The sequence below is a fragment of the Cervus canadensis genome, chromosome 8, assembly GCF_019320065.1.
Source record: "Cervus canadensis isolate Bull #8, Minnesota chromosome 8, ASM1932006v1, whole genome shotgun sequence".
Classification (NCBI taxonomy): Eukaryota; Metazoa; Chordata; class Mammalia; order Artiodactyla; family Cervidae; genus Cervus; species Cervus canadensis.
The window spans coordinates 66,093,638-66,106,995 of NC_057393.1; the positions used below are offsets into that span (position 1 = coordinate 66,093,638).

A 13,358-nucleotide genomic window follows, 5' to 3' on the forward strand; every position below is an offset into this window, starting at 1 on the left:
ATTTTCTTGAAGAGATCTCTAGTCTTTCCCATTCTGTTGTTTTCCTCTATTTCTTTGCATTGTTTGCTGAGGAAGGCTTTCTTATCTCTCCTTGCTATTCTTTGGAACTCTGTATTCAAATGGGAATATCTTTCCTTTTCTCCTTGGCTTTTCACTTCTCTTCTTTTCACAGCTATTTGTAAGCCTGCCTCAAACAACCATTTTGCCTTTTTGCATTTCTTTTCCATGGGGATGGTCTTGATCCCTGTCTCCTGTACAATGTCATGAACCTCCATCCATAGTTCATCAGGCTCTCTGTCTATCAGATCTAGTCCCTTAAATCTATGTCTCACTTCCACTGTATAGTCATAAGGGATCTGATTTAGGTCATGCCTGAATGGTCTAGTGGTTTTCCCTACTTTCTTCAATTTCAGTCTGAATTTGGCAATAAGGAGTTCATGATCTGAGCCACAGTCAGCTCCCGGTCTTGTTTTTGCTGATTGTATAGAGCTTCTCCATCTTTGGCTGCAAAGAATATAATCAATCTGATATTAGCCATATCCAAATACTGTCTGTATCTTTTAAATTTGATATTCATTAACTCAGATGTTTTACTAAAATTTACTATAAAAATAAACTGTATATCATTCCTGGAAAAACCAGTATCACTTGTCATAAGTAGAAGATAAGAAGCTATAAAAAGAAATTAAAAACAAAAACAAACCATTGTTCTCACTTTAGTGGGCAAGATCGTGAACTGAGGTCTGATGTCATTTTGTTAAAAGTGGAGAAGAGCAAGTTTTTAGCAAGGTGTTGAAGACACTCACGAATTAAACCAAAAGTTCCTCCGATGGGTAATTAGGATCGAAAGAACTTCCACATGCTGAGATTCTGTGTTGTTTAATGCTCTGCTGGATGGCATGTGAATTCACCCAGCACAATACCAATAGTTCACTCTCAACACTTGGAAAAAACAGTGGCTAGACAGTCTTTGGAGTTGTCTAATAGCCAGAATTTGGTCTGATTCTTTTAAGGTCTGTGGGGCAGGTGGGGAGCAGGAGATACCTCCTAGTGGGTCCACTATAAGCCTTTTCTCCCCATGTCCTTCCTCCTCTACATACAAACATCTCAAGCACAGGTGAGATGAACAGAACTTGATGTGCACAAGAAGCTGTTTGACCACTGTCTGCATCTTCCCAGGATTTCAGAAGGTAAGGGGAAGGAGCAGCTCTTCCTGTCTTACTGTCTGGGCAGGGGAGACTTAACTCAGAGGCAAGCAACCCTACTTCTGTATCAGAGTCTGCATTGTCAAAGGGTGTCTGAATAGGAAAGGAGTCATTGGCAAAGGGTTTTATATGGAGCAAAATGTGGATAACGATACCAGAAACACCAGGCCATGGAAGAGGTAGGGGAACCTGATGGGGCATTAAGTTGTCGTCGTCTTCCTCTCACCAGCCAGATCCTCCCCTGCTTCTGCCGCTGAGGACCTGCACCATTCCAAAACAGAGATGGGGGAAGGCGAGGCAGCACCATTCTTCCTATAGTTGCTCCTTGTACAAAATTCTAGACTTTTTGGGCCTCCCCCACACCCCAGGATGGATCCCATGGCTTATTTTTAGCATCATTTAGTCCCCATCATTTAAACCCCATGGTGGCAGCAGCATGGAGCTCTATCTTCATACTCCAAAGTAGTACAGACACCCACTGTCTGGATACTGCTTAGGAGACGCTGCCCACAGTCTGCCCTATGTGTCTCTAGGGGGCGAGAGATGGTTTAAAGAGAAGAAAGAGGGCCCCAGGAATCTCAATGAATTTCCACTAGTCCTGGCTACATTTCCAAGTAAGGCACAGCTTTGAATATTTAGGAAGACAGAGAAGAGGAAATAGGAGGACAGACTCAAAGAGGAAAATAAGAGGTTGACCTGACTCAGAGGAAGTGGAATTCAAACTTCTAGTAATAAAAAGGAACATCTGTGGGCCCCCAGGCAAGACTACAAATGGAGGCTCATATATCTTGTATTTCAATATGTTAGTTATAATCAGGTAGCAATGTATTCTCCTGCCTACCTTGACACATACACCATTATGGAACCTGGGATGCCATAAAGGTTGGCAGGTTGGAACCTGGGATTCTCTGACTCTGGGATGTGGTGGCTCAGTCCCACAGCTGGAGAGGTCTTCTATGCACAATTGTGGATACCCCAACTCATATGTCCCAACTCAGCACCACTTGCACACAGCCAGCCCTTGAGTCTAGAAGTTCCTCAAGAACTCTGCCCTTGAGGGATGGACTGAGTAAAGAGCCTGCCCAGGTTGTACTTTGAGCCTATTTAGGCAAGAGATCCTGGGTACCCAGAGGATGGTCCAGAGGGGGAAGAGGTGTGACCTCTTTGCTGTCAGGTCCCCTTAGATCTGCAGATACCTTGCCCCATGGGATGGGGTACAAATGAACCTACAGTAGTTTTAGAATAATAATGAGAGCAAATAACTATGTATATCTTTTGCAGTTTATAGGGCACTCTGACCTGATCAGGATTTTAAGATACGCAGGATTAATATCCCCATTTTGCAGGTAAGCACACTAAGGCTCGGAGAGGTTAGTGACTTGCTCAGAGTCCCCTGAATGTGAAGTCAGCACCCTGGCTCTCTATTTCAGGAATTGAGCTGGCTAGACCTTACCCATCAGGGCAGAGCCTGAGGTTCTGGAGCAGCAAAAAGCGAGGAGAGGGAAATTTCCTAATATCCTCACAACAGGCTGGCTCTAACAGGCTGGCACAATTTGGCAGATGATCCTTCGCATCCCTCTTCACAGAACTGTGTGAGCAGAAGGCGAGCCAGGGACAAGTTCTGAAAGGCAACTTTAATAAAGGAAGGCCAGATTTTTGCATTCGGAGCTCATAAGATGTTATTAGAAAATGCAGTCAGTTCAGTTTCTGTTTCAAAAAGGACTGCTATTTGGTAATGGCTCATTTCCCTTTTTGAGTCTCAGCAAAGACTCAGCAAAATGAGAAACAGTTAACACCACCTCAGCAGCTAATGAGCACCCGAGAACAGGTAGGAGGTGTGACCCCACCCCTGGCAGGAGGTGGCCCAGCACCCCCACCCCACCGCTCCCCGGGATGCCCCTGAGGGAGTGAGAACACAGCTCCTTCCAACCTGCCAACTGCAAGCAGTGGGCTGGGTCCTCAGGCCCTACCTGTTCTCACTCCCTCCTTCTTCCTGAATATTGATGCTGAAAGGAGCAGGTGGGAAAGATGTGGCCATGAGTAAAGCCACGGGGTGCCAACCTTGGGGGTTAGTGGAGAAGATGAAAGTGTTAAGTTACTCAGTCGTGTCCACCTCTTTGCGACCCCATAGATTGTAACTTACCAGGTTACAATCACCTGGTGATTGGAACTCACCAGGTTCCTCTGACCATGGAATTCTCCAGGCAAGAATACTGCAGTGGGTTGCCATTCCCTTCTCAGGGGATCTTCCCAACCCAGGAATCGAACCCCAGTCTTGAGCACTGCAGGCAGATTCTTTACCTTCTGAACCACAGATGAGCTTGGCACTTAAATGCAGAGTCTCTGCCCCAGATCTGTGATCGTTTTAAGGAGCCATGTAGAGTGTCCACAGTGTATTCACTTCTTGAAAGACATTTCAGTCCTGAGCCTTCACTTGACTGGAACTGGAGCAGATGGAGCCCTTGCTTTCTCTTTGTTCAGGGCACGTGTGAGCTCCTAACAGTCCCTCATCCATCTTTGGTGGTCCAACACCTTGGTTCTCCAAGTGGGACTCCCTGACCAGCAGCATCAGCACCACCTGGGAACTTGTTAAAAAATGCACATGCTCATGTCCCACCCCAGACCTGAAAAATCAGAATCCCTGCGGGTGGGTACAGAGGTCTGCACTTTGTCAAGCGCTCCGGTGACTCTGATGCGAACTGCTGCTGTCATGATCCTTAGGAGCTGGAGTCCTGGAGGCAGACAGACCTGGCTTTGAATCACAGCTCTGCCACTTAGCAGCTATGTCTAAATCTTAGTTTTGGCCCCAATAAAATGGGGATAATAATACTTCCTTATAGTGTGATTGAATGGATTATGTGTTAACATGCTTGGTTCATAATGCTTGATAAATGGCAGCTCTTCTATTTCTCTGGAAATCAGACTAGACAGGGGGACCTTAAGGAGGCCATTGTGAAGATGGTCACAGGTCGGGGTGTCAGGCAAGCCCATTCAGGTATGTAGCTTCTGACTCAGACCTAAAGCCACCTCCAGCCTCCTATGTCCTGTGACTGAAACTGTTGGCAGATCCGGTTTATTCCCCAGCTTCTCTGAAGGGAACCCTCCCACCTCTGAGGGCATTGTCCTAACTTCCTCTCTGCAGGGATCTCAAGGGCTGGCCAGTGGGACCTGCTGCGTCTATAGGCAGAGGCTCTGTCCCTGATTACAGTCTCCACCATTTCCTCCTCATCAGAAGACAGGTGAGGATCACTCCTGACTTACCAACTTCACAGGGCGATGGGCAGAATTAACAGTTTTAACACAGATGAAGAGTTTTGTGTGGATTAATCTTCACAAGAACCACATGAGCATAGGTAGTCTGTCAATTCGACCTCTTTTACAGATAAGAAAACAGAGAGGTTAAGAAACCTGCCCCAAGTTCACTAATAAGAGAGATAGAGTCATGATTCAGAATCAGGCAGCCTGGCTCCAGAGTCCCACCCTTCAGCACTGTGCCCATCTAGGGACACCATCTGTTAGGACAGGTCATTGTAGCCTGGTCCCAGGGCCTCTGAAGCCTTACGACACAGCCCCTTTGACAATCTGATGGAAGCTATAGCCCCTTGGTCCATGAGAAGCATCTCAACTTCTGACTATGATCTCAGGGTTCCGTGAGCCTCTCGTTCCATCCAGGGATCCCCAGTCGAGACCTGTGTAAGAGTCTTAGAAGGGAGTAAGAAGGACTTAGAAGTTCAGGGGTGTCAGACATTATGCCCGCATTGAACTCCAGGGAGCAGGACTGGGGCCAGAGCGGCAGAGATGGAGCCTGTCGGGTGAGACTGCTGGGGAAAAGGTCCCACATCTTCTGTCCAGAGTGAACTGTGGGGGAGGTGCGCTGGCAACACATGGCTGTTTCCAGAAGAAGAGCAGGACTGAGGCACCTCAGTCTCCCTGGGGCTCTGGGACGCAGTCTGGAACAATCTGCAGGGTAGCACAGGCGGTGTGCTCATCCCAGAACATCACACTTTACTCTGTTCCTTGCCTGGGAAGGTGGGCCCTGGAGCAGATACATGCAAGCCGTCTGACATGTAAGGTCCATATAGTGACACTCCTGCCTCTCACATCTCTGTAAAGCTTGCCTTTGATTTGGTGAGCGTGTGGTTCAAGTTCTCGTAAAGACTGTAGCCTTGGTCACTGAAGACCAGTGACCTCCACACCAAACCCCACAGAGGCACCAAGGGCAGACTGGGTGACCGCTGTCACTCACACTGGACAGGTTAATCCAGCCTCCTGGAGCCTCATCCCACTTACTGAGCATGTGGCCTGGGGCTCCTCAGATCTGCAAACCATTTAAATTGACAGCACTCCCTCAATCCTCTAGGGTTTCCCTGGTGGCTCAGATGGTAAGGAATCTGCCTGCAACATAGGAGACCTGGGTTCGATCCCTGGGTTGGGAACATCCCCTGGAGAAGGGAATGGCAACCCATTCCAGTATTCTTGCCTGGAGAATCCCATAGACAGAGGAGCTTGGTGGACTACAGTCCATGGGGTCCCAAAGAGTGAGACAGGACTGAGTGACCAACACACACACACACAATCCTCTAAAAGAGCTGGATGGACAGGAGATAAGACAAGCATTGGTCCCAGCCCTGGTCTGTATCCTAATTCAGCCTCTCGCTGATTTAACCCCTCTGAGTGCCAGCTTCCCCCTCTGTGAAATGGGATGCGAGCCCTACCTGGCTGGGTTCTTGTACGGGCACAGCCTGGCCATCGCAGGCACTCATTCATCAGCCCCTCCTTTACTGTGATGCAGACCACACCCTTGCCAGGCTATAGCAGCCGGGCCTGCTCCTTAAAATCGTGGTCTCTGACATCCACCACCCAGCAGAGAAATACCTCATCCAATGAGTGCTCTTCCAGGGTTAAAGGCACCAAAACCCACTTGGAGATAACAAAGCAGAGTGTTGTCCCATGGGCCAGAAACGCCTTTCCAGCTGCCTCCACCGAAAGGTAGACAGGTGAAGCAGGTAGGTGAGAACAGAAAAGGAAAGCATCTGTACTTTCCAGACGGACCCAGTGGACACAGCTGGAATCTTTCTAGAACTCTGCACTTAACAGACTTAAGTGATACCCTCTCACTCCCATTCACAAACCCACCTGCATCCTAGAGCAGACCCCAGACTCTCAGCCCACCCTCATCTCCTCTTTTCTCTTCCTTCCTCCCTTCCCTTCCTTTTTTCTTCTCTTTCCCTTTTTAAAAACAGCACTGGATGAGCAGCACCATAAAACCACATTCCTGGGAAGCTCCTCCAAAGCGGGCTCTGTTGGCACCAACTATGGGCAGCCCTTGGGGCATGGGAGGGGCCAGGAACTGGGATGCAGGGCCACGCCCAGCATCCAGTGAGGAAAAGAAATGAGGGCAGTGGGTTAGTATTGATGGTTAGTCAGGTAAATGGGACTACAATCGCCCCCATGGTCAGTTGAGAGAACAGAGTCAGATGAACTTGCCAGTGGTCACACAGCTAGGAAGTGGTGAGGGCTCAGACCCAGACAGTCCTGGCTCCAGAGTGCAGACCCTTGGAACCACTTTGGACAAAACCATGTTTTAAAAGGCATCTGGGTACCTGGCCACATGTCCATGATGAAGGTAGGATAAGTGTCGGAGTGTCCATTTTTTCCAGCTGAGGTTTAGAAACGAAGTATCTTGGCCAGAAGTTAGAGCCGGGGGCAGAGCTTGGTCTGGGGTCTTGGATTTCCAGTTTTCTGTTTGATGCACCCTGCCCACCCCAGGTCAGGCATGACCTAGGCAGGGGCCTGGGTATCAAAGAGGGGGCATCAGCATTAGAGGTGCTGGTGCACATAAGTGCTGAGCCTGGGGGCCAGACAAGGGGGGAACGAGCACTGGGTACAGGGCACCTGCCGCAGGGAATGCATTGGGCATCACCACAGACTCTCCAGGAACCACTAAAAAATGTGCAGAAAACACATGCACTGAGGACCTGCTACACGCCAGGTACTTTGACTTACAATATGGGGACATATTTAACCCTTCCGACAGCCCTGAGAGGCTTCTCACTTTAGATATGAGAAAGTATCTGTAAGACCAGGCCAAAGCGACCCAGCTAGCAGGTGGCAGAACCAGGATTCCAGCATCTGCTGGGTGCCAGAAGCCTACGAGTCACTCCTCCATCCCAAGCTGCAGACCCTGGGTATCCTTTAACTTGTAGTTGAGGGCAGGAACTGCTTTCAGTGGAGTGCAAAGGGTCAGCTGGCTGGAGTCTCACGGGACAGAGGGCACAGCCGACTTCATTGCTCTCCTTTGAGGTCAAGTCCACAGCAGCCTGAAGTGGAGTTCCTTCTCTGAGGCCGACGCTGCCTTTGCCCTTCCTGTGTGGCCAGATCCTGGGCGGGAGCGGAGGGTGTGAGCTGTGCCCTTTGAGTCACCCTGCCCGTATGGGCTGGGGAGTGGGCATGACCGGGTGTGCTTGGAGGTTCACTGGCACAGCAGGTAGCCTGGACTTGTCACCCCTCTTTACAGATGAGGAAACTGACTCAAGGGTGGCTTCGTGACTCACACAGCCTGGGGGGGCTGGGCGCAAGCTTCCTGACCCCCAGCTGCACTGTGTCCTACCACCCTGGGTCCAAAGATGGGTCCAGCAGCAGCCATGCTGGAGTGACCTCAGCAGCTGGGCTGGTGTGGGGGAGATGGGGACATGGGACCAGGAGGGCAGGGGCTGGGGATTGACATGGACTGGACAGAGCAGACCTGGAAGCAGCCCAAGAGCCCACGCCCAACAAGGCGTGGTCAGAGTGGTGGGCCTGATGTGGCCTCGGGTCTGGATCCACAGGTGCTCTGTCCAGCAGGGGTTCTGGTCAGCTGCACTAGTCAGATCAACTAGGGCAGGGTTCTGGGCAACAGAGCTACTCGGAACAACACGCAGTAATCTAAGAGTAAGAAAGAGAGGCAACAGAACCAAGGAGAAAGTGGAGGTTCAACATGGAAGCATGAAGGCAGGCTGGGCGAGGACCTCTGAGTTTAGGAAGAACTGGGTTTCTTGTCTTGGGCACTTAGTAGCCGAGTGATCTTGGGTAAGTCACTTAACCTCTCTGAGCCTCACTGTGTTCATCTACAGATGGGGGAATAATGTAGGTAAAGCTGTGGTACAGGGTGCAATGAGCCAGAAGTCTGGGCAGCTGATGGGAAGGCTGACCAAGACCCTGGGTCTCCTTTGAGCTTCAAGGAGAGGTGTGACCAGGTGGCTAGTCCCTGCCTCCACCGGCTAGTGGGCTGAAATTCCTAGTGGATCCTGCCAAGGTCAAAGCTGGATTGGAAACTGGGCTGACCCCAGCTGACAGGTGGAGGGCAGCAGTTGACTTGAGCCCTAGGCATAACTCGCATTGACCAAGTTGCCACCAAGGAAGTGATCCTGGTAAAGTGGGAACTAGATACTTTCACTCAGAATGCACATGGGATTAAGATGAGCATGGGCTTAATAGGCACATGAAAAGATGCTCAACATTGCTAATAGAGAAATGAAAATGAAAACTACACTGAGGTACTGCCTCACACCAGTCAGAATGGTCATCATTAAAAAGTCTACAAATAATAAACGATGGAGAGAGTGTAGAGAAAAGAGAATGTGCCTACACTGCTGGTAGGAATGTAAGCTGGTGCAGTCACTGTGGAAAACACTATAGGAGTTCCTCAGAAAACTAAAAGTAGAATTACCATATGATCCAGCATCCCACTCCTGGGCATACATCCAGACAAAACTATAAGCTGAAAAGAAACACACACCCTTATGTTCACAGCACTATTCACAATAGCCAAGATATGGAGACAACCTACATGTCCATCAACAGACGAATGGATAAAGAGGATGCGGTGTACATATATGATGGAAAACTACTCAGCCATAAAAAAAGAACGAAATAATGCCATTTGTAGCAACATGAATGCGACTAGAGATAATCATACAAAGTGAAGTAAGTCAGAAAGAGAAAGAGAAATATATTACTTACATGTGGAATCTAAAATGTGACACAAATGAGCCTATCTACAAAACAGAAACACAGAACACAGACACAGAGAACAGATTTGTGGTTGCCAAGGGGGAAGCAGTTGGGGAAGGAACAGAGCGGGAAGTTGCGATTAGCAGACCTAAGCTTTTATGAGAATGGGTGAACAACAAAGTCCTACTGTGCAGTACAGAGAACTATATTCAATACCCTATGATAGTCGAGGACAAGCCAAGCCCATGGGCCACAGCTATTGAGCCTGTGCTCTAAAACCCGGGAACCACACCTACTGAACCTACGTGCCCCAACTACTGAAGCCCCATGCCCTGGAGCCCATGTTCCACAACAGGAGAAGCCACTGCAGGGAGAAGCTCTGCCCCACGACTAGAGAGCAGCCGCCTGCTCACCGCAACTAGGGAAAACCCTGCACGGCAGCAAAGACCCGGCATGGTCAAAAATACATAAAGAATTTTAAAAATATTCTATGATAAACCATGATGGAGAAGAGCATTATAAAAATATACATGTACAACTGAATCACTTTGCTGCACAGCAGCCATTAACACAACATTGTAAATCAACTATGACACAGTTTTTTTAAAAAGATGAACATCTTTTATTTAAATTTAACCTCCAGTGGAATAAAATCTTCTTTCAACTGACTTTTGGCCTTCCCTCTACTAGTTGGTGTTCTCTGTTAAAGCATTCCACAGTCTCAGAAGCTGAAGTCCTGCAGTGACCCCTCCACCCCACCCCGTGGCATGTCCAAGCTAATTAGAGGGCCCCAAATCTCCTTGGCAGCACTGGGCTGAAGACAGCAGGATGAGGGTCTTTGTTAATAAAATCCACCCCTGATTCGAGCCTCCTCATGTCCTCATGGGTGCAGGAACTGGTCACCCACTAGTTAAACAGTCAGTCGTTTGACTGCCTCTGGCTTTCTTTTTTGAATGAAAGGAGGAAAATGACAATGTCTGGAAATACACAAGGGCATGTGCTAAAAACTGCCACTTGGGATTGAATGAGAGAACTATTAGACAAAGGCCAACGTCTCAGGGATCCCTCTCCACCTCTTTCACTGAAAAATTCCCTTCTCTCTAGCAAGTTTTGTTCACACCCAGAACATGTGAGCTAGTTCCACAAGCCTGCTGGGGTCACATGAGACTTGAGACCCAGAGCAGCCAAGCCCCATAAGTGGCTGTTACAGTAACCTGGGGACAAGGGTGCCTGAACTCCATGATCTGCCCCTCTACTTGGAGATGTGTTTTTATTTTCCTTCCTCCCTTCCTGAGAAGAAACGATCCTTTGCAAAATGCCCACTCAAGTGAGCAACAAAGAAGAGTGGGCAAAAGCCTGAATACTCTTCCCACCAGCCAAGCAGCTGGCCCTTCCTCTAGCAGCGGCACTGGCGCTGGCACTGATAGAGTCCATCATCTCAGTTCCCACAGCGCTGCACCGACACGGCTGGCCACCCTCCTCCCCCTCTCACTTCACGCTAATCTCAAGTCATCTCATTAGCAGAGGAAAGCTACCCCTCTTCAACAGAGCATGAGAGACCCTCACTCCTCTGTTACCTCCAGGTGGTCCCCACCTCCGAGCTCAGAGACTGCTGTTTTACCTTCACACAGACATGCTGCCCATTTATAAGATAGCTGAGGTTGAGAGGACTCACCTGCCAGACAGATGCCCCAAATGATCAACAGCACTGAAGGCAGTGAAAAAAACCAAGGGGGAGATTCCAGCTTCCTGTTAGGGCAGGGGAGATGGGATAATTTATTTTTAAAATTAAAAAAAAAAATTGTTTTCAAGTATCAGGTTTCAGAAAACCTTTCAAGGGTGTCCTTTTCAATCTCTGGTGAAAGAAAAGGAGTGTGCACTAGCCTGAGTCGGTGGGGAACATAATCTGCTGCCATTGGGTGGATTACTGGCTGCTTCCTGGTTTAATCAGCTGTCTGCAGGACACCTCAGATCGGGCGCTCTGCAGAGCAGGGGCTCCTTGATTTATGTCTCTCAGGGTTGCCACTTCTTGGGGGCAAGCTCTGTGTTTCCAGGACGATTCTTGAGAAAGAATTCCTGCTTGATCTAGTCTCTTTCTCCGATTCCCACATCAGCCTGCTCCCCCAAGGAACAGCCTTGTGGGAGCCTTCAAGGAACCTGAAAAAGTACAAATTATTACTCATGTCAGGTGATCACAAGCGTGTAGGGGCCTCAGAACATGAGCACTGCCTTTGGAAACAACAGCTTCGAAACACACAACTACTCAGAACAAGCCAGGACAAAGGAACATCTAATTCTGTTGACAAGGCTTCAGAGCTCTACTGATGCTCATAATAAACCAACTTATGCAAGTGAAGGGGCTGGTGGATCCCTCTGGACATTTGCCCCTCCAATCCACTCTCCATTCTCCACCTGATTCTCGGCTACAGAGGGATGGCAGGGAGGGATACATCCTGTGGGCTACAGCAGGCTGGGCGTGTCTCTCCCTTCAGGCCTGGAATAGAACCACCTTACTACTTTTGGGATATAATGCACCCCTTAGGGTTCTTATATCCACTCTTCAAATATTCTTAAATTACTCAATTTGAGTATACTATTTCCTACCAAGACCCTAAAACAGCCATCAATAAGGCTTTTGTTAAATACCCAGGTATTTATTAGGCCTTGACAAGACCAATGGCCTTGACATTTTGTAAACATGGACGTAAAACCTGTCCTGACCCAGGCCACAGACTATTTGAAGGATCGCTGTTTGAAATCCAGGCCTGACATGCTTGGTCCCGTGTACACAGGGAGGCCCTCTGGAGCCCACGTCCAGGGAATGAAGGGCTCCTGGAAAACCTGTCTTCCTGGGGTTGCGGTCTGGTTAGTGGAACGTGGGGTCTGCACAGGCTTGGGTCTTAGGCCTGAGGACTGGCCATCCCAGGGGGACTTCCTTGGGTAGGAGGGCTAAGGAGTCTCGCATCTTGCCATCAGCTAGAAGGAGCAAGGCTGGGAGAAGGCAAAGTGACTAGAGACGGTCTTGGCACTCGCCCTCTAACAACTCAGAGCCAAATACTGGCAACACAGTTCCCAAGAGGGAATAATGACAGGCGGAATGTGCTCACTGGCAAGGAGTTTTCTGACTGTAACTGGTAACTGTGTCTTATTCAGGTGTCTTTGGTCCTGAAATGTCTCATGATGTCTGTTGAAGTGTCTGGAATGTCTGCCTGGCCTGGGAATAGCACTGGTCCCAGCTCCCTGGGAGCAACCAGGCCCGGGTGCATGCTGCGCTCTGCAGAGACCAACTCCAGCCCTTCCTGCTCGCCACCTGGGCCCTCTGGCACTTCCTGCCCATCTTGCTGAAGCTCCCAGGCACCACGCAGCACAGAAGTCCGGTCATCGGCCTTCCTAGATGAGGTGCACAAGCAGGGCAGAGCAGGCAGAGCCGAGCACCAGGCCCAGGCACATGTAAAAGCTCATCACCACCCCGGTGGCCTCAGCCAGCTCCCGGGGCACGATCTTGGGCCCGTAGATGAGAGCCAGAGTGCTGAGGTAGCCGTTGCTGAGCCCCAGCAGTGAGGTGAAAAGCACTGGGTACACGTCAGACTGGAAGGCCACCGTGTGCAGGTGGACGCGGGGCTGGTAGTTGCAGAACACGAAGAGCGGGACAAGACAGGTCCGGAGCAGCACGAGCCCAGGCAGCACCTTGCTTCTGGGCCCTGGCACCTGGATCCAGGCTGTGATCTGCCGGCCACACAGGTCGGCAAAGTTGTACAGGAGGAAGGTGGTGAGGGGGACGAAGAACTTGGTGCTCCACGGCGAGCCCGAGCCCTTGCTGAGGGATTCAATGTTAGTGCAGACGGCGGGGAAGATAAGGCTGCTGATGAAGAAGAGATAAACGATGCAGAAGCCCAGGCCAGTGGTCTTCTTCAGGATGGGGCCAAGGGGTGGCGTCTGGGGGTCGCTGGAGCCTGGGGCCACCGAAGTGGGGTTGGGGGAGTCCTGGGGCAGCTGCTCGTCACCAGAAAACACGGTTGGCCACACAGGTTTCATGTAGTACCTGCAGGGGAGAAGCTGGTGGTCAGAGGGCCGAGAAAGAAGGGTCACTGGGGATTTCCAGGGACAAGGTGGTCCAGCATGTAGAGCCCAAGCCCAGGATGCCCTCAGATGACACATGCG

General features: G+C 49.8%; 1 protein-coding gene across 3 annotated transcripts in view; it reads right to left on the bottom strand.

Annotated features, from left to right (window-relative positions):
• Window positions 1-9,795: 9,795 nt before the first annotated feature.
• The window catches only part of SLC29A3 (solute carrier family 29 member 3), a 45,847-nt gene continuing 42,284 nt past the window's right edge, over window positions 9,796-13,358 (bottom strand). For all 3 annotated transcript variants that reach the window (XM_043476676.1, XM_043476678.1, XM_043476677.1), the window contains one exon: window positions 9,796-13,239. In XM_043476676.1, coding sequence (XP_043332611.1) covers window positions 12,588-13,239 — 652 coding nt within the window. In that variant the 3' untranslated portion in view covers window positions 9,796-12,587. The remainder of the gene's footprint in view (window positions 13,240-13,358) is intronic.